Genomic DNA, 27,537 nt, shown 5'->3' with positions numbered 1-27,537 from the left:
ACACGGAGCACACGGGGCCTCGAGGCCGGCTGGCCGGTAGGTGGTGTGAGTGCAGTGCCCTGCGGTGCTCCCATCTGCAGCGGCTCACTTCCTCTGTTTCTTCCCCAGTCCCCTCAGAAACAGAAACTGCACCCATCTCTTCTCATTCCCCAAAACGAGAGGCTCTCCGACCTGTCCCCGTGCCACCGCCCTACCACTCTATGAGTTTAAATGAATATAAACATTTAATAAGGGCTTCTGCCTTTCAGCCACAAAGATGTAATTTTCCAAGAAGGATACAAGGCAGCGAGTGAGGAGACAGAAGATTGGGTTTAAAATTAGTTCTATCATTAAGGAAAGCCATTATTCATTTTCTCCAACCAGTTATTAGGTCGGGGAACAGCAAAGTGTAACATGTGAAACTGAAAGGCGCTGGTGTGGGGCTGCGCTATAAAGATCTCCTCGGTCGCCACTAAGTGTGGCAATTACTGCCTGCCCACTTGCTTTTATCAGAGCAGGACTGCTACCTTTATTGTTTCACTGCTAACAAAAACCATAATTACGAGGCTTCCAGTTCCAACACTTTTAGCTGTCTCAACTGCTCAAAAAAAACCCAACCAACAAACCCCAACAGCCTCACGGCATCGCCATGCGGAGTGGTTAGCAAAGGTATGAAGGGCATGGGAGCCACAAGCTGAGCTACCATCAGAGCTCTCCAGCCCCCAGCACAGCCTGCTCGTGCTGAACGCACAGACCTTTGCCAAGATGTGTGTTGATGGACATGTATCTCGCCGTTCCAGTTAAGCTCTTGTGTTCCCTGTAAGGTATGTGTTTTTTGGTTTCTGGGTCAATGTACTCCTTTGCCAATCCAAAGTCTATGATGTGAATGACGTGGTCTTTCTTATTGCCTTGCCGGCCAATAAGGAAGTTTTCTGGCTTGACATCTCTGTAGATGAGGTTCTTGGAATGCACGTATTCCATTCGGGAGATCTGCAAAAGGACAAAGCAAATATTACTCCCAGGCAGCCCAGCTGCTCCCCTGCAAACAGAACAGCCAGGTTTCGCAGCCCACCACAAAGCCTCCTCAAGCCACCCGCTGCCACCTGCACACACAGGCACTGCACAAGTGGCACCAACAGAGCAGAATGAGGCACCGGTTACTGCCTGAGCTGTGGCATTCTTCATTGCACAGCTGGAAGAGGAATTTGCCATCCCCACCTTTCTCCCTGTGTCCCCTGACTTCATCTGAAAAGGAATGGGACTCTTTCTTCTGTAATGCTACCACCAGCACAGCGTTCTTGGAAGGATTCCATGGAGAATTGCAGCAGCCTTTTTGTATTGATTTTAAACACACTAAGCCGGCTACCAGGAGCTCTTCCCTTACCCACAGCCCTCCCTTGTTGCTCTGTGCCTCACCACCTCCCTCCCTCAACCCATATGCTTTCTTAAACATGCCAAATTCTCCCCGGAGGGGGGTTCTGGGCAGGCGGAAGCCTTACGCTCCTCAATGCCGACTAAAAAGAATAATTAATCTCACCAGTCGTCAAGCAGAATTGGAGTATTTTTCAGCTTTTGACTATCTGTGTTCTGCCACTGAGGAGCAAGCGAAGGGGCAGGTGCCTGGCTCCAAGGGAAGAAGGGCCACCTCAGCTCTCGCAACACACCTCGTTCAGTGCCATTGTTAATTCTGCTTCAGAAAATTCGTAAATGATGTGTAACGATGTTCGAGCAGGTCTGCAAGCAGCTCTCCTTTGTGTCACTAACTCCGTGTTACCGCTCCTCTCCCCTCTCACTTTAAGCAGTGATTTATTTCAATGCGCTGAGAAAACGGATTGCACAGCTCCCAGCCATTACTGCTCATCATTTCCAGGACGGTGCAGATGCTCTGCACTTCAGCCATTCTTCACATCTTGAGTCAGCTCTGTGACGCAGCAGCAGGTTTGGAGACAAAAAGGTATGTCAGGAGGCAGCTCATATTAAACTGCAACCCTTAAAATGGGAACAAAGGGTTTCCTGGCCCCTCCGTGCAGAACAGGTTTTCAAGCAGAGCCTGAGTGGCTCATTTCGTACATCTCTGCCACCAAAGAAGCCCAGTTGTTGCAACAGCCAATGGCAATGACAGCAATTTGGACAAAAATCCTGGACAGCGGGGATGCTGGATGGAACAACAGACTCCAGCAGCACTCTGAGCTACTGGTGTACCTGCTCTTTGTGCTTCCACCACAGACATGCGCAGGCGGGCTTCGTTCCACCTGCCTGCACATCTCCTGCTGTGCTGCTGGGGATGGCTGGAAGAGGCTCTTCCCGTCAGAAAGATGTCCTGCAGCAGCGGCGTGCTTTATGCCCTGTGACAGGACGCCTGCCCCGCTTCTGTCTGCAGGAGCAGGGAGCTGATGGCTGTCAGCCCTGAGCAGCCAAGGAATGACTTCTGATTTATGTGCAGGAGGTTCAGGCCCTAATGGACGCGTGCTTAATTTCCATGTGTTGCGCAGCTCAGGGCCGTCGGCCGCTCCATCTGTTCAGCTGCATACAGGGGTTGGAGGAAGCGGTTCCGACGCAATGCTCCCAGCCGAGCAGTGTGAGCCTTCAGAAATTCACACTGTGGGAGTGACAGCGCCCAAAAGCTCCCATCAGCCAGAGGAGTCCTCCTGCAGCACGTGTGCAAAAACATCCACAGAGAACCTCTCCTTCCCCCCTCCAGCGGGGACTGAGGCACCAAGGTGCTCCTCCCTGCTCTCTGGGTGGCAGCAGGCTGCTCGCATGGTGGGAAGTCTCCCTGCATTTGGGCATCGTTACCAGGCGTCTCAAACACCAGAGGAGAGTGGCACTGCTTGTGCGATGCGCTGCATTCTGGCAGCGAAGTTTTACGTTTCCTCACGACCGAGATTAGAATTACCGCAGCTTAAGCAGCCTTGGCTGCTCAAAAACAACAGAAAAACAATTTATGCCACTGAACGTGACAGCTCAGCTCCTCTTCTTTTATGTCTCTCTAACACTGGAGTGTGACACAGCAACGGTAATGATTTAGCATAGGAACTGGGAGAAATCCAAGACAACATTCCCCAAAGCCCTGTCACTGAAGCAAAGGGCTTCTGTTCCAGTGGAGCAGCAAGCGCCAGCCCCTTCAGAAAGCACTTTGGAGACAGCCGAGCCCTCCTTCCAGAAGCCCTTCTGGGGAAGGAGATGGAGCATCTGTGAATATGCTAAACCTGTCTCCTTAAACACATGCGTCCACACTGCTATCTCATGACCTCATGACCTCTTCCTGAAAAGATTGGAAACGTCCTCAAACATCTCCCCAAGGAAAAAGGAGAAGTGCTGCCTACAGAGAACACCAGCTCCAGGTGGGATTGCCTTTCCTGTCCCCATGATTCACTCTGAGCACCCTTTTTCCACGCTGGTCCCGGTGTCCTGGTGAGCAGGCAGGCCAGGCAAGGTCACAGGATGGGCAGCTGGTGCCGATGGAGATCCTCCCTGTACAGAACTGATCTGCAACCCCAGTGCTTGGCACAAGGCAAGTCCCTGCCGTGTTAGGCTTCATTTCCCCAGCAGTCTCATGGCAATAAAATTACTCCTGTAAGTACTAGGAAATGTCTCTGACACTACTCTAAAAGATGTAAGTCAGTCAAATACAGCTTGATGCAGGTTGTTTCAACCCAAATTTTGCCCTATGTTACATGCACAAACTGAAAAACATATCCAACGTTGCTACTCTGTTCTCACTGCTTATGAGACCAACAATGATTTTTTCGAACACTGAAGAGTTGCCCAAAACGGTAATACTGTTTCTGGAGTGCAATGAAAAGGGATACAAACTGTATGCAAGGCTTTGCCACCTGATTTAATCAAAAAGACTATAAATTGGTTTTACAATGATGAAGGAGCACTCAAACAAAACCAGGCTGCTTGGCCACAGGAGCACAATGTTGTGCACCAATACCACGTCAGTGTGGATCAACGCTGTGCATCTGTGACCTCAATTTTCCACTTGAGGTTCTGTTGTGGCAAAGCCAAGCTAATTTAGAACTGGTTGGCTAAGAGAGCTGACAAAACACTTTACTCACCAGCTGGATGGCTATCATTAATACCGTTTTCAGAGTGAACGTCCTGTCGCAGAGGTCAAACAAATCTTCCAAGCTAGGACCAAGCAGCTCCAGCACCATGGCATTGTACTTTCCGCACGGTCCAAAATAATAAACCTGGGGAAGCCCTTCAGCTGGAAGAATACGAAAAGGATTGGAATCAGCCATTGGGACAACATGGACACCCTTCCTCCTTTGTTTTCACCTCTTGAGTGTCCTTTCTGATCTTACATGGCAAGCAAATTAGTTTCAGCATGTACTGTGAATGAACCAAAGGCCAAATGAGTGCAGGCTTTGCTTGGCTACACCCTTGAATAGACAAATGGATTTCAAAGCAATAACTTGACCACATGAAAGCACCTGGCTCTGGAAGCACAAAGGCTTGGCCTCAGCATAACCAACTCGGTGTTCCCTGCGTTGCACTGAGCAGCAGGCAGAGCCATGGGCTGGCGCTTGTCTGAGCAGCCAGGAACACAAAACCCTTGCAGCAAACGAGGTATGTTTGAAGAAGGGCTGCAGTTAAACCAAGTGAATCCCTAGCTGGTGTTACACAGCACGACCTCACACAAAGCTTGCCTGCGCTATATTCATAAGAAAGAGCAGAGACTGATGTCTCTGATGATCCATCACCACAAAGAAACAATCAGGGTCCATCCAGGGGAGAACGCGGCGCAGAGCTAACTGGTACTCTTGCTAATCATCAGCCACCAGAACTGGACTGCTGGTGCAGCTGCACAGCTTTGGCTGTGTGTCTGCCCCACGACGTGCCCAGGCAGCTGAGCCCAACACAGATAAAGGCAGAGAATGCCAAAACCGGAGCATGTCAGAAGCAGAGCAGCTTCACCTACAGGTTCAGGAAAACTCGTTAATCTGCCCAACGGCACTAATCAGCTTGCCAACAATACAATAAATGAGGCACCGAGATTACTAGAGCTTAAATATTACAGATTTTATACTCCCGTGAATTACACAAAAAGAACAAAATACAGCTCGGCAAAGATTACTGAGGGATGGCTTTAATCTCGTTAAATCACATGCTCAGGGGATCACGTTAGGCATCGGTCGTCAGGACGCATTAGTGAGACATTACGGAGTATTGCAGGCATTCCCAGCCCAACCCGAGTTCATGTCCCACATCCAACGTCTGCCCAGCACCGGCAACCTAAGCCTGGGAGGCCGCTGCCCTTTGCTTTATGCTGCAGTGAGCATGAACAGCAACAGCACCCTCTGAGAAAGCAGGGCTGTCTGACATGGAAGCAGTTCCAAAAGCAACAGTGGGATCTGACCCAGGCAGCCCTGAATGTTTTCCAAAATCCCCAAATAAACACAAACGGCAATTGAATGCCATCAGCCCTGTGCTGAAGGCTTGACAAGCTTAAAACAGAGACTTCTAAATTCAAGTTCTCTGCACAACATTTGCACCGCAATTTCTACGTCATGATAACAGTCCTGAAAAGTGCAAACCAGGAAGGAAACCAGTCAGGCGAGGAGTGTGCTAATTATGGAATACTGGAGAACAAATTTGCCGACAGGCTCTTAAGGAAGGCTAAGAATCTCATTCCCAGAGCAAGGGAAAAAGAATACATTTACATCCTTACTTGGTAAAGAGTCCGCTGCAATTAAAGTTAAATTCCTACCGGACACGAGAACCAGGAAGATAAATGGCAGCCAGGCTCCAAAGACGGGGGTTTCACGTGGGAAAGGAAGCAGGGCAAGCCTGAGCGCTCTCTGGGGCCCAGCCCCTCCAGTTAGCTCTGCCATCAGCCCCAAGTGCTCTGAGCCAAGAGCTTGGAGTGCCCTTCTCACTTTCACAGGGGGATTAAGCCTCGGGAAGGCTCTGCTCTAGGCAGGAGCTCCCCCAAGGTGAAGCTGTAGCTAAGAACATTTAAAAAAGCATCCTAAGTGGCAGCCTGCAGAGGACGTTATTAGTTTCAGGCATATTTTTAGGGTTCGATTTTCTCCGAGGCTTTTCAGCGGTGCTGCTGTCAGCTCTGCCTGCGGTCAAGAACTCACATCTCGGCTTTGATAGAATAAAAACGCTGTCAAACATCTCATTTTCAGAGGGCATTTGGAGGAACATGACCTAGGCCGTATGGCTGACCAGCCCTTCAGAGCCTCCCAGCCCCACACCGTCAATGCAGCGAAGCTGGGAGGAACGCAGTCTCAACTCACTAAAATTCAAGTCCATACTCAGTATTTCTTTGGGAAAGGACAAAGCTGGAAACAGGAGCTTTGACACTAAAGTACCTGCTTCCTCAGGATCCAAGCAGGCAGATAAGGCTAGATAGTTCCAGGGTGCATATCTGAGATGTAGGTTTCCCTGAGCCAATTCTCTCTACAAACCTCAGAAAATCTACACAATAACTTGTTCAGAGCCCGGCTGCATCATTCAGAATGCAGCCCGACTATTTCTGCAACAAGCAATGCGTCCTGGTCCCACCAAGTCCACTGTCACAGTGAGCCACAGGAGCTTCAAAAATATCACCCACAGATCTCTAAATACTTAAGAAGGATATTTCCAACAAAAGAGATTGATTGCTGATGAAGGAAAAGGTATCTTTTGCCTAGGCAGTCAAACTTGAGGTTTTTAATGCAAAGGCGTTGTGCTGGCCGAGGGTTGGAAAGGTCAAAGGAAGACACTGCTGTGAAGCTGTCCTAGAGGAGGTTTGCAGTCAAAGAAGATGGAAAGCCAAAAAGAGCACAGGGCTCATCCCAAGGATTGAATGATACAACTCAACACTTCAATACAAACCATGACCAGTTAATCCCAACTAACATACAAAATAACATCCAAACAAGGATCTTCTCCATGGCTCTAAACACATTAATGCAAGAAAATGCATATGACATATACAGGATCTTCAGAAAAAAAGCAGCACTCTGCAGTGCACTTTGCTTAACGGCTTCAATTGAGCTGCTGAGTGATTTGGCTTGGCTCTATGTAAGAGGTCCTGCTCCACCCTTACTCTTGTGGAAAGTTCATCAACCCGATAAACAGAGTCTGATCACTGCACTGGAATCCATGGACAAATTCTGCTATTTCAGCAGTGCGGTGTCTTGGAAGAAATTCAAGCTGAGCACAGCGAAAACCCAGCACAGAGCTTCGGAGATTAAAGCATCACTGCCGGAATGAGACAAACGCAGACATCAAAGCCAAAACTCAGACTGCTAACATCAGGCTCCAGTGACTCCAACCCTGGGTTTCCCAAAGCGCTGAAACTGCGCAGCTCCGGGGCTGCCACCGACGGGATGGTCCCAGCCTCACGGCGCCCTTCTGGCCTCACGTGGCCGGGAGGATGTCTGATCAGCTGGGGGACCCAGCTTGGTGTTTGCTTGAGCTTGAACACGTGGAAGGGAAAAGCAGCAAACAGCAGCCCCCTTGGAGAGAGCTTCAGCTGAACTGGATGAACGCCACAAAAGTATGCCTCCTAGCAAGTTTCAGTCCAAGCGTGAGCAGCTTGGTCAATTCAGGTAGTGCTGTCTTTCTGCCGCATGCTTTGTGGCATGACTAACAGCTCTAACAACCCATTGGACATTCTGTGTGCTCCAAACAGCCATGCAGTCAGGCATCAGCTGTGAGAGCCCTACGGCCCATCCACAACCACTTCCAGGGCCAATTACCAAATAGCAAAAGGCAGGGAGATACAGTCAAAGGGTGTGCTCAAGGGAAATATTTGTAGCAACTGCCCTATGTGGCAGGAACAAAGTGGAAACTGTCTGCAGGGGCAAATATACACTGATGCAAGAGCCTAGGAATAAACCTAGTACGACAGCACAACCCAAAATACACCCAAAGCAGAGGTGAGGGAGCAAGTACAGAAAGGTATGTGTGACATCTATGTCAGTGGAGGTGCAAGAATAGAGTCCTTGTACATCAATTCAACAAAAAACAACCACAAGTTGTAACAGGTGAACTGTTAGCTTCCAAATCACCATTTCTTTGCCCCCGTTGGAAACTGGTTTACGTAGCCCTTAGATGTTATGTGGGCAAATAAGGAGGAGCCGAGGTCTTCAATTTCAAGAAAGACAATTAAAGTTTGATTGTTTTCTTAAGACCCAGGCAGGTTTCAAAGCTGGGAACTATTACAGAGGGAGACATGTCTAAGAAAGCCCAAATGAGACACCCAAAGACAGAGGGAAGGGGAGCAATCTGACATCAAGGAAATGGCTGATGCTGGATGCAGGATGCAGGCTACACGAGCAGCACAAACAAGTCCTCTTAAAAACTCATCCAGAGCCACGGCAGTCCCCTGGAGCATTAATGCACAAAAAGTTCTGTGAGATACTAAAGCAGCACTGATGAATAGGATATAGGCTGTCACAAGATTCTCTTCCAGAGCAAAAAGATTTATTTTTACAAATCAATGAACACAAAATTACACGATAAACAGTATAAATAGCAACTGTGCGAGAGCTGAACATTTATAACTAAAATTGAACGTTTCAAACAAATTAAACGAATTGCTTTAGATAGTCAACCCATTTAAGCTGATTACTCTAATGAGGATCTACCCTTCTCTTAATTTTCAAATCAGAATAAAATCCTAGCTGAAACAGAAGCTTTGCCATCAACATCGACTGGGCCAATTCATCCGCTAACCTCTTCAAACACATCCCATCACTTCACCTCTGCTGCTTAACAGGTTACCTCCCCAAGCCACGTTCTGTAGGCTGAAATAACAGAGGCTCGTTCTCACCTTCAGGTTTCTGAAGTATCTACTTGAAAAATAGAAATAGAGGAGAAAAACTAAGATATTTATTTCTTTCAAGTATTTGATTGCATATGTTTCAGCTTCAGGACTGAAATAAAACTTTAAGCAAAACAATTAGCACACGCTGTTTTTCCTTAACATGTTTGAGTGTAATTGGAGCAACTCCTACCAACAGTGGATGAAATTAAGCTGAATGATCTCCCTGCTTGAAGTCAGTAGCAGCTACTTTGCCGTGCCCATGACAACACGCTGATGAAAATTTTGGAGTACTCTCAAAGCTGGCTGCACGACACTCAGTGACACTGCACTGATTTTGTGCTCGATTTCCATGCATGGGTTCTGGGATGCACATGACTGCAGATCAGGTTGACCTTGGGGATGCAGCTGAAAACCAGTCCCTCAAACAGGCTCTCACGTGGACAGCCCCTAACTGGATCTGCAGTGACAGCTCTGAGTAATGTGACAGCGCAAAGTGAAATACATATTGTGTATGTACACAGCTCTCTGCTAGGACCACTATGGACTACTGATATTTGAAAGAAAAAGGTCAGATTCATTTAGTGGCCATCCTCTCTCTTCTGCCAGCCTCCAAAATCCCTCTACCAGAGAGAAACAGAGAACTTTTTTGCTGTGCAGGTTTCAAAGCCTAGGAATAAAGCTAAAAGCCATAAACTAACTAACCATCGAGAATAAGGCATGGCTTTTGGATGAAAACAACTTGAACCTTCCAGGCTTTCAGTAATGAGCAGGCTGCACTGAAAGCTCCTTACAGCCTAACACTCTCCAAGCTTTCATTTCATTTCATTTTCCCTCAAAATCACTTCTTTCCAGTATGGTTATTTAGAAAAATCAGCTGCGTGTTCATTGTGGTTCATTCTGGGTTCAAATGATTAAGAGTAAATCTGTAACTGAACTGAGAACAGGCAGCCTTTAATCCAAATCGCTGCAGCGGAGAATCATTAACAGTAAGGGCTGAAAGACACCCAGGTCTGGGAGCCCAGGGAAAGGAAGTCAACATGCTGCTCTAAAAATACCCTATTTTTTAACCTGGTCATACCCAATTCAGCTGAAAGACTGTGCAGTAGTCCAGGATTAGCCCAGCACTGTACAAGTCTTCCAGAAGGACACAGCCCTATGAGTCCTCTTATACAGATGTTACTACATTCCCTAAAGCTGCTATTGATTGTGTAATGCCATTTCTTTGCTGGAAGGTCCAGATCCAGGGCTGCGTGGCACTGCATTAAGAACCAGTTTGTAGAACCAGTGAAACCTTTCACTGACAAGTGAAACTGAACCATTCCAACCAAAGAGCCTGGGTGATGAGGACAACCCAGCCACCTCCAAGTTCCCAGCAGTTGGATCCAGACATGAAGACCATCTTCCACTCAAGATGAGTCCTTAGAAGAAGTAATGAGGAGCTTGATCCACCACCAGTTGTCACCAGGGACTCAACACAAGCTCAACCAAGTGCTCTTCACCTCTTCAGGAAATTTAAAATGCTGTGTTTCAATTAAGCTTTTTGTTTTGTCAACATCCTTCAAGCTCCTGAGGTACATCCTTACGGATGTGGAGAGCGCTCCCCTCCTGCTGTCCTGATGGAGATCACAGAGGTGACCATCCTTGCTGGGGAATCACAGTTTTGTGTGCCTCCTCACAGCTCAGCTGGCCTTGGTGCAGGCACTCTCTGCTCTCAGCCCCATTGATTCCGGACATCTCCATACTGCAGAGCTCCAGTCACTCGCCCTGCTCCAGATGGCAGCTCAGCAGCCCTTTCACAGCGTCATTGCAAGCTCCTCTTATCCTTGCGGCTCCCAACGTCCTTGTGTGCCATTTGCTCTGACTGCTGCCAGACACTCAGCCCTCTGCCACCAGAATTCTACAACATCTTTTTCCTGCTTCAGTTGCACTGTGGATCATCTCTTTTCTAGCAAATGCTAAGTGCTTTCATGTTACTGCCCAGCAGGACTCACTGCTTCACTGCAGCAAAGAGCCCATCAGCATCCCCAGAGACTCTGGTTGAAAAAGCAAGAAGCAGCATCCCGAATTTGTACGATGACCAATTCCCTTCCCCCTATGCTCTCCCAGCAGTTGAGCTTTGGAGGGGAGGAGATGCCACCCTGCACACAGCTGTGTGCCTGCAGTCAGGGCTGCTTCATCTCCAACATGTGTCTACACGCAGACTTCAAGGCTCCAAATTCATTCCAGACAGTGAGCAGATTTTGTGCCTTCTCTCGGGCCATACAGGATGTATTGAACCCCTGCTGTGTTGCAAGTAGCTTGTGTCTGCATCTACCAAAAAAAAAAGGTATGGGAAAAGGAACAGAAGAAAAACAGACGTAGGGAGGACAGAAGGAAGAACATATTTGTTCTCGCTGCTGGTAAAAATCCAAATGATTTTACTTCAGTTACAGAAGAACAATTTTCCCGATCGTTGTGTTATCAAAAGGGACGACATTTCATTCCCTTGGAGTTGCACAAGCTGGTTTCCTGATAACATGGCTGCACTCCATTAGACAACTCTTCACACAGATGAAGAAAGAAGCAATTTCAGGGTGCCCAGAGGATGCCCACATCGGTATTCACAAAAACCAAATCCAGCTGCGCAGGTGTTGGGAAACTGATCTCTGCATTTCATCTCTTTCACTCCAGTCTCTGCATGACTGCTGCATTTGAGGTTGGTAAAGCCTGTGCACATTCTGCTGTTCCAGCACTGGGTGCAGCTGGCACACAAGGTACCAGCTTAGCAGGAGAATCAAAACACTGCAGAACATTAGAACAGTTATTTTAAACCACCTCCAAAAGTTCCAGCTGAAGTTAATGATCTGCCTTTTCCCACGTACCTGCGACACAGGGACACGGATGGGAGAATAAATCAAAAGGCTTAACACGGTGTAATTATTCCTTTAACCTCACGGTCCCGTCTGCTTTGCTCTTGGGCTTTCTTTGTGTACTCAGCAGAGGCTGTGTCTCTGCTGCAAGGCGTGGGAAGCTGCAGTGCCGCAGCTTTTGAACTCTGTGCAGGTTAAGTGCAGGGTCACAGCAGCCCACTGACGGCAATGGGATTTGCACAGAAAGCTCTCGTGCAATTAAAACACAGCCACGGTGTGAGGCAGCTTCACGAGCTGCTCTGAAGCTCCTGTACAGCAGGAACAGGTCACAGCCATCAAAATGAGCAGCTCTAGCCCTGAAAGAGAATTAAACAGCAGGTTTGGGGCCCTTCATTTTTTAAGAGGAATTAGGATGACCGAGGGTATTTTATGTGAATATGCTTTATTATGCCACATGTATAACCTACAGGATACTTAAGGAAAACTAACAGCACTTCTGGGCTGCAAGAGAACAGCCAGCTGCACACAGATCTGACACCAGAAGAACTGGCAGAAGACGCAGCTTGATCCCAGGGAGATGAAAACTGTAAGAAAGCAGCAATAATGAAAGCTGTGTGCTGAACCACTTCTCTGCCATGTGGAGGAACACTTTGATTCGACTGCACCAACACCCAGCTGGCCGCTGTCCTTCATCAGCTCATCTCCCTTGCTGACTCCTGCCAGCACCGATGCCCAGCCTATCCATGTGCCAGTGATCTACTGCGGGAATTCAGTGGCACTTGAAGCTTACAGTGTGTGCTGGCCAGCTGCAAAATAAAGTGACACTGCTATTGCTTCACAATGGGAAGGCAGGAGAAATTTGACAGCTGACATTACAGCTCAGCTACAGCCCACATCTCTGTGCAGAGACCAAGAGGTGCCCCAGCCCCATTGCTACAGCAACACACTGCCCTGTGCAAGGAGTGGCAGCAGGTGATTCAACTGCATTTGCTTCTTTGATGACAGATCTGAGTGGTTTAATTTATTTGGATAAAGCCTATCAGGCACACAGCCCCAGCTTCAAGTGACCGGGAGATAAACCAGACCTGAGCCACGCAGACCTGCCCACACTGGTGCTGCATCAGAGCTGCTTTATCACAGGGCCCAACACAATGCCTGCTAAAAACCCATGAGATCACCACTGGCTCCTGCAGAAGCGTCAAACTAGTAGGTGATGGATGCTGAGTCAAACACACGTGTGCTGTCCGCAGCAACTCAGGATGCTGGCATTCACCAGCCCTACTACACAAACCGTCAGAGCATCTGAAGGATTTGTCAGCTCTGTAGGTAATTGTTACCCACACAGTCCTTGCAGCCTGATGGAAACCTCCCATCCTCTTCTATTACAGAAGAATCTCCTGGAAAACAAAGTTCAGATGCTTTACAGGACCATCAGTCTCCCTCGGGGACGGTCCATGCTGAGCAGCACTACTCCATCCCACGTGGAGGCAGTGGCTCATCTCCTCGAGACTGGAGGAAGAGGAGGGCATTTTGAACAGCAGGCAGGGCAGAGCTTAAGGAATACAAACCACACCTATCAACTATCAGCTGTTCTGAGAGGCAGGCAGCCCCCTACCCTCTGCACCCCATGCTCACCTGCGTGCAACCTCCCTGGCACAGTTCTCTCTTTCAGAGGGGCTCTGACTGCCCTGCCAAATGCAGAGGATGCTCTTGGGACTTTGTGACTGCTGCCACAAATACCAGAAGAGCAGGAGACAGAAGACGACTTCTTGAAATATAAAAAGGAAACTGCCCTCATCTCATATTCAAATATTAATGGGCCTTGCTTTAATAGCATCTGATAGCTTCCAATTCACAAAGCCTAAATTTAGCCCAAGGAAGTCTTCTGATGTTAAAAGAGCTGTTGAAGTGTGCACATTCGGTAAGCCCTTTCAAGCAAGGGAACCACTACACTTTCAGATAGCGAAACATTGTCCCTCATTGCTCCACAAAGCCTGTTTTCAAAGCAGGCAGGCAGGAGCTGGGGGGGGGGCTGCAATTCTCCACTGTGTTTCATTTTGTAAATCACAAGCTGTGAACTCACAGACCCCACAAGCTCCACGTCATCAGATGACACACAAATGCTTGGAGCTTTCGATCACCGTTCTTCAAGGGCACAGATAACTCAGCCTCCCATGCGCTGCAATTTTGTTCCAAAAAATCACTTTTTTAATTGAACGAAACCTTACCTGTCACCACTCCTTGCTTAGGCATCTCAGACCTATCTTCAGCAGCAAGTTTCTTCAAAACACCTTGCAAGATTTGAGAATGAAGGTAAAGAGTTTTTGCTTGCTGTTAGAAAACGAACTGACAGCTTAAAAGGAATGCGAGCATCTGCGCCAGGGATTGAAGCAGGGAACTGTTCAAACATGGACTGGGATCCAAAGAAGCAAGTTGCTTTTGGTGCAAATGGATGTCAGTTTGGTATTACCAGGCAATCTTGCATTAGGCCTCACTTATACAGCCCTACACTGCTGCAGCTCCTGTGGGGAAAAGCGTTGCAGGCAGGGAGTTCCCCACGAAGCAGCAGGCAGGGCAGCAGCTCCTCCACAGCACCTCGTTTACTCCCATCTGCACAACAAGGCTCGCTGTAATGACCCCTGCCTAATTGCTGCTGAATGGCAGCGTTGTGCAACCGGCACGGAAAGAATTTCTCTCCCGAGACTGGTACATACTGAGCGTGCAGCAGGTCACGGGCAGCGCAAGAGCAACACGGGAAGAGAGAAATGCACTCAATGTAGGCAGTCCTGAAGAGCAACTTAGGATGCAGAACGGAGCAGCAGACAGCTACATTGAAAAATATACATGCAAATATGCAAATATTGATTGGAATACGTAAAAGGCTCAGTTATTTACACCACCTTCATTTTTCTTGATCCTGCCTCCTGACAAGTAAACAGACTGCTTCACTCCTGCAAGTTGTGCAACAGAAAGAGGTCCAAAAGTAAACACACAGACTCGGGATTTCATTAGAGGTGAACTTGTTTACAGAGCAAGAACCACAACAAAACTACAGAACCCTTCCCCGTTCTATATGTACCAGCACTTCCCTCCCTGGCTCAGTACATTCTGCTGTGACTCACGCGCCGCGTGGGCTGGGAACACAGCAGATATGTTCTCTGTTTCCTGGGATTCTCCTGCGTACGACTCCTCTCCAACGCAGCGCTGCGGAGCCGATCGTGCGCGATCCCCCGGCCAGCGGCACCCACCGCCGTTGTGTGAAAGCAGGAGCGCATGCTGCAATGAATCACATGTGCCAAGGTGGGACTGCGGGCAGGCGTGACTCAGCTGCCAGCCGAGAGGGAGCGCAGTTACTGCTGGAGCCAAGCACCGGGCTCCCTGCGCACCGCAGGGCAGGCAGAAGCCGTCACTATGCAAGGAACTGGGGGCAGAAGGACCCACCGAAACGCGGGGCTCGTGGGGCAGGCGCAGCTCGCATCCCTGATCGCCACGCAGTGCCACAGCTGCTCTGAGGAAAGCTCAGCCCCGTACCTCTGCTGGTCACTGCTGGCAGGCGGTACTTCCTGGCCTCGGTGAATTATTCAATTGCGTAGAAGCAAGAGATCAAAAAGCGGTTTCCTGAGTGCTTGGAGATGTTTTTCAGCCACGATCACATCCTCGGAGAGAGGAACGGGGCTAAGAGCAATAGCGGAATGTCACGCAGCAGCAGGCTCCCCACCCCCAAGGAGAGCTGGCTGCACAAACACAGGGGGCGCTGGGGAAACAGGAGCTCAGGCTTTGCAACCACACATCCATGCACCTATCCTCGATGACGTTTGCCCCAGCTACTCAGCACAGCAAGGTTTAGAGGAGGAGATAAATCTTGTTGCCCTGCAGCCAGAACTAGACAGCAACAAAGCTTTAAGACGATGCTTGCCCCAAGGGCCTTTGGCTCCCATTTCAGGTGAGCTGCATTGCAAACAGTGCAGCAGGACCAGGAGAGGCCTCAGCTCCGTGGCTGCACAGGAACACAGCAGGGCTTCAGGCACCTCTGCAGCACATGGCTTTGAGCTGTGCCTCCAGGAGAAATACAGAGGTTCCAGACTCCCCCCCGGTCTGTAATTCCATCTGAAGTAGTGACTGGTGTTTAAAGACGTCCTAAGACATCTCTACATCCACTCTATTAGCCCATCAGCTCCCAGCAACTTAACTACAGCAGGAAACATAGCAGTGTTTTAACTTTTCAAATTCAAAGCGCATTTAAAGCGCTTTCTAGCAGTGATGAGATCAGGAGGATCCACCTTCCAATACGACAGGCTTGAGCAGTGCCACACACCCCACTGTCATCCCAGATCGTGATCAGAGCAGTCAGTAAACAGGAGAGTCCAGTATCTCCATGCCCAGCTGGCTGGGACTGCCAGCAGATGCAAAGGAGGAGCCACTGCAGATTGCTGCCAAAATCCAAGTGATGGGACAGGCAGAGATAAAAACGTGGCCACGTTCTCCTGCCCTCATATCCACATTACATACAGGAAAGAGCAGCTCAATCAAAAGGCTGAAGACTGAGGAAGACTGGGAAATATAGGCACTATTTTGTTGATTAAAAAAAGAGAGTTCCCAGTAAAAATTTTGGAGAAGTTAGTCTCCCTGTAAGTCTGTAGGAGTTTAACCTGAAGGAAAGGTGAAAATGTGGAATCCACCTGAAATAAGACGACTGAAAAGAATCCTGGGATGCTGCTGCATGAGCAGGGGGCAGCTGGAGCAAAGCAAATCTTTGTCCAGATAGCTGTGACAACCACATCCCCAGAGGTGTCCAAGGACACAAGGGGGACCCTGTGCAGCCTGAGCTGGTGGGAGGCAGCCAGCCCAGGGTGGTGCTGGGGGGCGTTAAGGTCCCTTCCAATCCAACTCATTCTGGGATTCTATAACATGATTCTCTTATGCCTCCTGGTAAACATCCCTTCCATCCTTTCCATCTTAAGGAGCTCAGAGCTGGGTCTGTTTGACCGTGGTGAAAGTAGCCCCATTTTGCTCTGCCAACACCAGCTTTCTCCACCCCAGTACTTACAGAGAGTCAGACACTAACATCAGCCTGCACAGAGATGATGCTCCTCCATGCATCATCTTACAAGTAGAAGGGCCTGACGATTCTAATTTTCTGTGAATTGTAAGAAACCAGGCCTTTATAAATTTACGAACAAAAATTACAGGTGCCTGATCCCTACAGACACAGCAGCGGCAACAGGAGACACAGCAGCACCCTGTCAGGTCAGAGGGTGAGCTCGCCTTGTGCCCAAGGTGTGGAAGAAGCAGACCTCACTGGCTGTACCAGAGCTGAGTTTTGGGAATACCCACCATGCTTGGATGCACGTGGACAGCTGTGCCATTCACATTAATTCACAGGTAGCTGCTATCCAGCAAGACAAAAAAAAAAAATAAAATCAGGGCTGACACAGGCATCCTTGGCACCAGCAGGAGACATGCAGCAGGCAGCCCTGACCAGAGGCTGGGCAGCAGGATGTCCATGCACATTCATCTGCAGTGTACAACAAAGAACCACCCTGAAAGAGTTTAGTGTAGGACGCCAGCTTCTTGCAGGATTGATGGCAGAGTAACCAGCAAGTTTCAACAGAAACTATTACAACTGCTCTGAGACAGGTCAGCAAACACATCATATCCTAGACTACCAAAAACCGAAATAAATTCCTGTCCTTTCCCGAGTCACCGTATGGACTGACCATCCAGATCTGGACTCCATGTCTGCAGGTTTTTTGTTGGCTTGTTTGTTGTTTTTTCCCTTGTTTCACTGCCTACATTAAGGTATAGCAGTCATACGTTATTTTAGGCTATTAAATATTTAATTCTACAGTGAGACAGAAGAAACAAGCAGATGGTCTCTGTGCAGCAGGTCCCTGCCTCTTCATTCAGGGGCAGGAAAGTTAACAGAATAACCAGGAAGAACACATCTTTATTTCCAACAGTTGCCATGTAAACCCCGGTGCTGTGCCAGAGGGTAGAAAAAGAGCTGAGGTCAAACAGAGCAGCTCTTGGGCACTGGCTACCTCTCCATTCCCACTGGTAAATCAGCTTCTTGTGAACACATCTAATTATATACACAGAGATGAACTATATCATTATAGACACTCTACAAGAATGTTCCAATCTGATCCATGGCAAGCTGGTCCCTTCCAGACTAACTTCTATGATTTAGCAGTAATACGCTTCAGAAGAGTTGAAGCTTTTGAAGCAAGGACCTTTCCAGGGAGTGTGGCATTAAAAGCCTTGCCGAGATCAATCCAACTTTTTCTCTAAAGTCAAAACATATGCAGCACCAGCTTGTTTTTGCAGAAAATTTTCCCCGAATTCTCAGCCTGGTGTGCAGACATCAAGAGAAGACTCCGTGATCCTGGCATTCTGGCTCCACTAAAGTTTGTTTTGTTAAGCTTCCAGGTTTTGTGGAGACAGAGATATGGCTCACATCCTCCACCCTACACTCCTGGCCTATTTGCACCTGTTTCAGCAAAACACAAGAGCTTCTAATGGCATCCAACAGGTTGGCGGAGCAGAGGTTGTGGTCCTGTGGACCACAGAGATAGAAACAAGTCATGTCCTTCAGGAGTTCTCCTAACAGACTCTTAACAATAATAACAAAATTTGGGATGGCAGTTTTCCCCCCATGGAATAAGAACAGATCCTAAAGGCAAGATTTCCATGTCTCTTCCACCAGCATGCAAAGGATCAGGCAAGACAGAAATCTGGGTGAATGTTGTAGGATGAAGGTTTAAATTCATAAGATAGTTCATCTCCTGCCAAGCAGGAGCAAACAATGGTAAAACAAACAAAATGCCTTCATGTAACCACAGTAAAGCCCCCAACGTTCCATCAGTTTACAAATTTCTCAGTAATATCTTTAAAGAGAGGTAGAAAGCTGGCAAGTGTAGAAAAAGCATATTGGGATTTGAGGCCGTCAAGAGAGTCATTCACTGGGGTATGTTGATGCACGCATCAACAAAACTCAACCAGGGAAGGAAAGGTGGAGTTAAATGTCTCACCGTGTGAGCCTATGTTTGACATATCACTTACAAAGGCCGCAGCAGAAATGCACTAAGTCTCAAAAGCACAGGGAACTAGAAGTTAAGTGCTGATGGCATTAACCTATCAGCTTTGTGTGCAATAGGATGCAAATACCAGAATACAAAGTACACAGACAAGAGCACTGTATTTCAGTGGATAAGTTTTGTTTAAAAAAACAAAACCACATCATCACTTCAGTATTTGCAATAGTGATAGCTCACGTTGCTCCTACTACCAGAATTTGCATGCTAAAGGAGAAAAAAAGTCATTAAAAAGTGCAAAAGCATCTCAGCCACCAGAGGACAAAATTCAGGAAACTAATTAGAAGAACTAACTGCAACAAGCAAAATAAAGCTGCATGATGACTGCTCAGATCCCATGTAGCATGAACTCAGAGCAGATCTTTCACTTTCTTCAACTTGGTATTTTGTTGAAGGTATGAGAGCACATCCTCTGCAAGAGGAAGCTGTGCCATCCAGGCAAAATGGCACAAAAAATCAGGAGTGTAAGAAAAACAACAGTCCTCACTAACACAAAAATCATTTTACTAATAAGAGATTCTAGGTCTGAATGACTGTCCAATTATTACTGTGTTATTCTGACCAAAACTTTTCCAAAAGCATACGTGGGAACAAAATAATTTGTTCCAATCCCCCAGAATCGCAGGGGTTGGGAGGCATCTCGAGAGATCATTGAGTCCAACCCCCTGCTAAAGCAGCTCCCTACAACAGGTCACACAGGTCGGTGTCCAGATGGATCTTGAATATCTCCATGGAAGGAGACTCCACCACCTCTCTGGGCTGTTCCAGTGCTCCGCCACCCTTACCATAAAGAAGTTCTTCTGCATGTTAGTGCAGAACTTTCTGCGTTCCAGCTCTAAGCCGTTGCTCCTATCACTGCACACAACCAAGAAGAGCCTGGCCTCACCCATTTGTCTCCCACCACCCTTCAAGTATTTACAAACATTTATCAGATCCCCTCTCGGTCTTCTTTCCCCCATGCTGAACAGACCCAGGTCACTCCGTCTTTCCTCATTAGGAGATGCTCCAGGCCCTTCATCATCAGGAAATCAGGAAATTCTTGTCAGAGATGCACAACACACGCGATGGTAATGTTTGACTGCATAAAGAAATTACAAACCTTCTATACGCTTAAGGCAGGCTTACTTACCTGCACTTCCAAGCTGTTTGTAAAATCTGTATTCTAAATGGAGTTGTGGTGCACGTGATTTTATTGGTTCCTAGAAGAAAGAAAAAAATGCCACCTGAAATATTTTGACTGAAAAGATTACTTACTTAAAGTTCTGTGACCATAAAGACTGCTTCACATTTCAAGATAAAACACCTGAGAAGTCTAACAATAGACTTCATCATTAGACATCATTTAAATAGAGAACAGAAAGTAAAAAAGGAAGACTTGCTGTATGCACTCTGGAGGAACTTTGCTGGAAGAGAAATAACTTCCTCGTTAAAGAGACTAAAAACAGAGCTCATTCATGGAAGTGAAATTCAGAACTCGTCCATCAAAGCTGCTGATCCCTGCAGGACGACACTGACCAGGCAGGACAGAGGGAGGAAAGTCATGGCTGAGAAAGGTTAAGCCACAAGTTGAGCCTGCGGACTTATGTTTGCCCACAGCGATGTTGGTCACTAGTCTGTATTTCTGTGAAACACCGAGTCATGAGCCGTGCTTGGAGTCAGACTGCAGCTGCATAAAGGTATAACATAGCAGCAAGCTTAGCAGAGATCTGACAAACACAGGAGCAAGGCTCCTCCTTCACTAGCAGGTGCCATTCAAACATTTTAAAGCGCTCAAGAATATTCTATTTTTATACGCAAGATAAAAAATGGATAAGCCTGCAATGCACCCAAACCAGTACATTTCTCAGCTGCCACTTCACGCACACAACTTAATGCCTACGATCTATAATGCATGAACATGCATGATTACAGAGCTCCTAAAAATATCAGCTTAACACGGAGAGGACTAAGAGACTCGAGTAGTTACGTTTTCCATACAACTGCACCTGGGGCAGCCAATGATGTGGACTGTCTCCTGCCCAGACAACGGAGTTAACACCAGCCTCAGCTTATGTTGTTGTTCTCTTCTGTACGAGAAGATAAATGCTGCGTGCACAAACCACGTGAAATTCATCCAGTGGCACCAGAGCTACTCTGCATCTCAAACACTTGCTGAAAAGCCCCAAAGCGCTGTTACACATCAGCTCCAGTGAGTTACAGGAGGATGTTCAATGGAATCAAGAACTTGTGTGGCACCTTCAGCTTCGGCTCTTCAGCCTGCACAGGAGACTTGAAGCTTCAGCAGATCCCCGTCTTGTCTCGTTGTAAGATTAATGCCCAGGTTCGCTATCAATTCCACCTTAAAGACTTATCTTCAAGTCAAAGAACCAACTTTGCACAGGAGTCAGCCAAGAGGCCTTCCAGCCAAGCTGTTCAGCACTTGTTCAAGTTATCCCCTCTGTAGCCAGCAAGGGGAACATCAATCCTGACTGCTTTGTGACTGTGCCATTCACAAGGTTCAGCAGTGCAATATGGCTAACTACTTAAAAAACACTCCAAAAACCTCCACTGAAGGCAAATGCAAAGAAACACAAAGCCCATTTGCTATACAAGCCACAATTAAGTGAAGGTAACTGCCAACGCCAGTTTAAGACTTCAGAGACCTCCACAGCAAAGGGATTTAGGGCGACAGGAACTCAAGTCTATTCAGTGAACAGTCCATTTGTTCCAGCAGGCACAGGGACTGCTGTGTGAGGACGTGAGGCTGCTTGTGACAAGCAGGGCAAGGCATGCCTGAGCCTCTGCATCAGGAGCAGCTCTGGATACTCGCCCGCCACGGCAGCTTCCAAGCAGATTGCAGCACAGCAGATGGTTGTCCTGCAGGCCAAGGGCTTTGGGGTGCTGGCAAATGCTGCGTTTGTGCTGAAAAGCAGGGAATTGCTGCTGCCCAGCATATAAAACCCACAGCTCAAACTCACAGGCAGCAGCAGCAGCTTGGTGGAAACTCCTGCCACGTGCAAGTCAGCATTAAAAGCCCTCAATAGTTTAAGCCAACAAACACAGCTAAGGCACAGCATGTCAGCTCCAAAAGACCTGCAGCTGAGAGCAGGAGCTGCGTGGGGACCCCATGGTGTCAGAGAACAGGCAGGGTTCCCCACTCACCGAGATGCAGAAATCTGCACCCCAAAGACAAACCAACGGAGGTTAGCACAGAATGTCACAGCATTTTCTGATCAACCCTTTGGCATCTGCAGCGTAATTCTCTAATTTGCCCTCCATTCATCTTCAACAAGAGGAACAAAGTGCTGAGGCAGCAGGGCTGCAGTGCAGGAGAATCTCAAACAGCTAAAAGGATTTGGAGTAGAGTTTTGAGTTGGAAAGAAGTAGGAAATGTTGCCTTTAAGCACAGCAAACACAGACACTAGTCTGCAGATTACCTGAAGGATAAAGAATATCTTTGGAAATTTAGCAAGTTGCTACAGAAAAGTTAAAAATATGAAGAAAAAAGCAAAACTATTTACAACAGTTCTTAGTCTCAAACTTCCCTGGCTTTTTTGCCCCCCAAGAAAATTACATGATTTAATCTATCTTGGTAAATGCTATATAATTTAGAAAAACATCTGAAAAGCTGGAAGACTTCTTTTATTCTTTTATTCAAGCCTTAGAAAGGCACACAGACAACAGCACTAAGTCAATTTGTTCATTAATTCCTTGCATCGCATTATCTGGAGTTGAAGTAGGGCTGCCTCAAAGCTCTGTCTGTCGAAAGAAAGCACTTCTTCCCTTTGTATCTTTGAAAGCAAAATCAAATTAGAAGCATTATCGATTCAATGACACAGCCAGTCTGCTCACACAAGTGCATCTTCTGTTGTCAAATCTGCCCACAAAGAAAGCTACACAACAAGCGCCGGCCCTTTCTCCTGGTCTGGCTCCATCTCCAAACACATCCCGCAGCTGTTATTCAGTTATTTTAGGGAATATCTTCTGATATTTGCTTCAAAACAAGTCCCTCCTGCAACGTGCTAATTATTTTTCCATCTACTCTGCACCATATAAAGAGAACACCAGAGATGTAAGATCTGCGGCATCTGAACATGAATCAGAATTAATGCACCAAGTCCATTCTTGATCTTCTGTAATGCGAATGACTGCTGTCATTTTGCCAGACATGGGTTGGGAAAACAGGCACGCTTGCTGCTCGTGTCAAATCAGCATTGCAACTTTAACTTCAAATTCTAGGGTTTGGATCTGTGATTAAAGAGCATAGAGATGAGAAAAGAGCACTGGATATTTTCAGCAAAACCCCAAGAAACTAATGAAAGTTTTAGTTTACAGACAGAAAAAGTTAAGGCACAGACTCCTGGGGTGATTTTTGAAATCTGGCAGGGAGTTAAGAGAGCTTCCCCATGCCCAGGACTCCTGCTAACAAAGGTTGTGGCTGCATATCCTTGGATGTCTGAGTCCGTGAGAGGAAGGCCTGACCTTGGCTGGATTGGAGCTCGCTTTGCTTGTTGCATTCACGTGGTCACAACCTGGAGAATCAGCGGGAGTCCTGAGCAGAACGGCGCAGCCCTGGGGGCTTGGAAGGGGTGACAGACCTCCACCAGGGCTGTCCCCTTAGGAAGGAGGTGATCACAGTTTCTGACAGACCAGAAACACGCAGCAGGAGAAGGGCTGGGAGCTCTCCTTTTTCAGAGCTCTGCAAGAACTTCTCTGTTCATATCCGTTCACCTGGCTGAGATTGAGAGCGCCAAGTGGGGAAGCTGCTTTTTCCTCTCAGTTCCTAGCACTAGGCACAATGCATTTCAAAACACCCAAAGCTTCCACTTACCAGTTTGATCGCTACATATTCATTGGTGTAGAGATTTTTGCCTGTGAAGAAAGAAAGAAATCTTTTAGTTGCACGATAGAGACAACAGTGAGGAGTGCCATTGGCTGCAGAGATCTGGCTTGTCTCAACTTCCCTCTCAAATTCAAATTCATGCCTCCAGCACAGCGCAAATCTCAAAGCCAGGGTAGGCACTACCTTTTGTTCAGCATAAGGGAACTGTGTTTTATGGCAGCACTTCAGTACATTTGAGGAGATATCCCAGGCACATTTATTCTCTGCATTATCATTAAAGTTAAAAAAAAAAAAAAAAGGGGAAAAGAGTTGATTCTGCTGGACAATGAGCAACTTCATGCTGCGATCTATAGGGAGTTGCACCAGCATAATTGTGCGGCGTATCAAAGAGACTGCTACAAGGGGGCAAAGAAAACAACTCGTGTACCAACAGAGCTTCCATTTCTTCCTCTACAAACAGGCAGACAGTGTATGCAAAACGCCTTCTTCGGGGCAGCAGCACAAAGGCAGTCCTCCTAATGGAATAATGCCCTCAGCTGCAGCACGAGAGCAGCGAAGCACAGGGCTGCTCCCAAGGGGTGACACTGCACTGAGAACAAAAGTCATTCCTGAGACCCCCAGCACACAGCAGTGCTTAGCCTGACACCAGCCCTGGTGAGGAGGAACGCCAAGCGCTAGGATGGGTCTAACCAGGGAAGCACACGGCCTTACCCTCACCCTTGCAACACTTTTTTGTTTGTCTGTTTGAAGGAGACCCAACCATTTCTTTAGATCTGTCATTGAAAGCTGGTAAAAGTCAGCTTTGCAGTTGCATGGGGAACCTGCAAACACTGGGAGGTGGCACAGCCTGGAGGAGCCTGGGGACAGAACCAGCAGACAAGCAGGTGGCAGGATAAAGGGCAGCACCTTCCCAGACAATAAGGGCTCTGCCTGATGCTACCCAAGCGCTAGCAGTGGGAAATCTGCTAAGGCATTAAGAGAAGGCAGCCTAAATACACTTGGTTATCTGCTCCCTGCTAGCAACCAAAAATGAGTCACATCAGCAGCTCCAGCTGTAGCTCGCTCACAGACATTTCTCCCTCCCCCCTCCCAGGGGATTGAACTCACACTGAAAAGCACGATTTGAGAACACTGGGCCATAACAGGGGAAGCTCCAGCCCAAGTCAATGAGAAAGTCATGTGCTTTAAACTGCAAGACAGTTTTGATAAGGCAATTCCCAGCTAACGCAATCGAGATGATCCATTAACTTTTGTGGTAACAAAAGCCCCTCAGGTTCAGGCAAAGCTTTTGATGCGGCAGCAATGAAGTGCATGCCTCAGTTTTGAGCTGTTCCACAGCCAATGAAGATCTGCACATCCTAATGAGGAGCGATTCGTTAAGTCACCAGCGCTCCTGCAGGAAGCCTCGCAGCACGCCCAAGCAAAAAATGGCTCAGAGCGCAGATCCTACCTGTAAGCTACTCTTACCTACTCCCTCTGCTGAGATGCTGCATTCCTGGCTGGATGTGGCGCTGGGCAGCCTGGTCTGGGGCTGGCAGCCCTGCACATAGCAGGGGGGTGAAACATTGTGGTCCTTTTCAACCCAGGCCATTCTGCGATGATCTCTGGCCAACCCACACATCTCAGACCAACCCCTGACTTCAGAGCACCATGCAACTTCTGCAGGTATGACACTTCTCTTTGGTGCTTATTGAGGGGATAGAACCAACAGATAGGGTCAACTCTCCAAACACTGTTTTAGTTTTCCCTCACACCAGGAAAAAAGCTGCTTTCACGCATTTTTAATGTAGAATTTTGGAAGTGCCAGATTATGTTTGCACAGGAGCAAAAAGATCTGGGCTCCACTCTTTCCACGGTTCAGACGTTAAGTAAATACAGATGTGATAGCCTATGCACTGAAAACTGCCTATGGGCTGTAAAACCTCAGAGGTTTTTCCAGTGAAGATGGCAAAAATCCACTTGGTTACTCCGCGAGTCAGCCTGAGGTCAGCCCCAGAGCCTGTGTAGGCTGTCTAAGGAACAGCCATAGGATAACATCATTTCAGCTCACTGTGGTCCAGGTGCTGATGTCTGTGAACATCTCATCTCAGCCTGCCATCCCACTGCTCTGCTCCCATGTGACAAACAGCTTCAAAAAAGTAATATCCCTGGGGCTATCTCTATTTGCAGCAAGAGATCAACCCTGAGCAGCTAACCTGACACTCACAGAACAGCTTCCCTCCCCCAAACAAGCAAAAAGAAGATGGCATGTCATTCATCTTTGCAGGACAAAGCTGTTATCAGAAACTTGTTTGCTCATATTGCAGAAAAGCTGCTTCTCCTTTCCCACAGCACAACCCAGCAATAATTATCATCACATCTGTGTGAGAGGAAGATCCAATAATTAACTAAAGAGGAGTTCTTAAAGCTATAGTGGCTGCAAAAAGTAGTAAGTTTTATAAAATGCAGAGCTTCTACGCAGACTTCACGCCTAATTGCCATTATCTGCATCTATTTGTGTCTGTTACCCAAACGCAGCTGCTACAGCACACTTGGTTAATGCATATCAGCAACAGTGCACCAAAAATACCTCTACCCCCAATGAAAACCAACAAAACAAGGAGCACTCGATTAACAGGTGTTGCTTTTTCCCTGGTTGAAACTGAATTTCTTTGTAAACTGATGTTTTCAGAAGTGAAATCTCCTGTATGAAGTCCTTTGTTTTCAAAGTCAGAGATCCAATGCCTGCTGGAAAGAAATACGGCAAAAGGAACCACGAAGATGAAAAATCAGAATTTGGGCTCCAGCTGAACAAAAGCAGGAAGCGTTTATGTGGGGGATCCTATAAAGCTGCTGAGCACCCAGTGCTGTTTGGATTACAAAGCAATTCTACAGCTCTTCCCATAGGGACGTTTGCTATTGGGAGCTGGTTGGAAATGCAACACAGCTATGCAAGCTGTGTTACTATAAGGATCCAGACTGCATTACCATCTGCTGACTGTACTACCTTCTGCTGCCAGCAATGCTCATTCACATTCAGGAAGTTGGGAAGTTCTGTCCCTCCTACCATTTCTTTCTGCCTTTGGAGCACCATCTCTGCTCTTGCAAATCAATAAAACTGATGCAGTGCTGAAACCAAGACTACCCATTTACCAGGGCAGATCATAAATTAGTTAATCTTCATCCTGGAGGAAGTGGCATGTCTTACAGATGCCACAAACCATGCAATAAAAGATGAATCATACAAGATTCAGAACAGGAATCTACAAAGATATTCTCAGCAGTTAAGTGTTATAACACTTTGCTCACTTGAAGCAACCACCTCAGTTTATCTACCATCCCTCCTACCTCATGCACAGACTATTTCAATTCTAAACGCACACCGAGTTTTGGGCAAATGGTATTTATGTCAGCCTGCTTTCAGCACCTTCCAGTTTATTAGCACTGCAAACCACCTTGTTCAGCAGAAGTAAGGGAAATGCAGCTGTTCTAAGTCAAAACCACTGCAAGCTGCTGCTTCTGATCTGAAAAAGCTACTCCAAAACCACACACTGGGAGCTCAGAAGCATGTAATTAAAAACACCGTCTGCTTCCCCCACCTCATTTCAGACCCAACCAAATGCATCTTTTGTCTGGGATGACTTACAAGCCTGATGCACTGCACTCCACAAAGCCATCTGTCTGGGCGACCAGCTGCAAGGCACACAGTTAGCAGACCAGTGGACCAAGGGAAAAAACAACAACCAAGGGCTGTTGGGTTGGTTCAGCTGCCACAGTGCAGCAGCCAGATGGCCGCTCCACTCATCGCCAGGGAGTAAAAGGCAGTGAGACAGATCAAGGAGTGGGAGAAGGGGCAGAAACTGGGGCACTGTGGCTAGTGAGGGTCATGGAGCAAGGAGGATGCAGCTGAATGCTGGAAAGGAGGGCACACTCGTAACTTGGTAGGGCATCCTAACTTAAGGAGGAGAGACTGAGAGCAAGATTTAGCAATCCAGACAGTTAGGAATATTTTTCACCTTAGGCAAGACATTCAGTGTTGAG

At 47.5% G+C, this 27,537-nt stretch overlaps 1 protein-coding gene and 1 long non-coding RNA gene across 9 annotated transcripts in view; both read right to left on the bottom strand.

The window, feature by feature from the left end:
• Window positions 1-27,537, bottom strand: part of CSNK1G1 (casein kinase 1 gamma 1) — an 85,490-nt gene that overhangs the window by 17,841 nt on the left and 40,112 nt on the right. For 7 of the 8 annotated variants that reach the window (XR_004161003.1, XM_010717143.3, XM_010717148.3 and 4 more), the window contains 4 exons: window positions 23,506-23,546; window positions 19,825-19,894; window positions 4,044-4,195; window positions 735-969 (listed from right to left, as the gene is read on the bottom strand). Coding sequence is in view for 7 of the 8 variants with exons in the window: in XM_010717143.3 (XP_010715445.1) it covers window positions 735-969; window positions 4,044-4,195; window positions 19,825-19,894; window positions 23,506-23,546 (498 nt within the window). In the remaining variant the exon portion in view is untranslated. Of the gene's footprint in view, window positions 1-734; window positions 970-4,043; window positions 4,196-13,829; window positions 13,893-14,501; window positions 14,553-19,824; window positions 19,895-23,505; window positions 23,547-27,537 lie in introns of all 8 variants that reach the window. The other variant, XM_031555189.1, reaches the window with a different exon arrangement.
• On the bottom strand, window positions 8,391-11,860 carry LOC116217076. The gene is made up of 2 exons (XR_004161006.1): window positions 11,614-11,860; window positions 8,391-11,533 (listed from the first exon to the last, which is right to left on the bottom strand). It is a non-coding gene; the product is annotated as an uncharacterized LOC116217076 (long non-coding RNA).

The sequence above is a fragment of the Meleagris gallopavo genome, chromosome 12 (genome assembly GCF_000146605.3).
Source record: "Meleagris gallopavo isolate NT-WF06-2002-E0010 breed Aviagen turkey brand Nicholas breeding stock chromosome 12, Turkey_5.1, whole genome shotgun sequence".
Lineage (NCBI taxonomy): Eukaryota > Metazoa > Chordata > Aves > Galliformes > Phasianidae > Meleagris > Meleagris gallopavo.
This window is presented reverse-complemented; position numbering and strand designations above follow the sequence as displayed.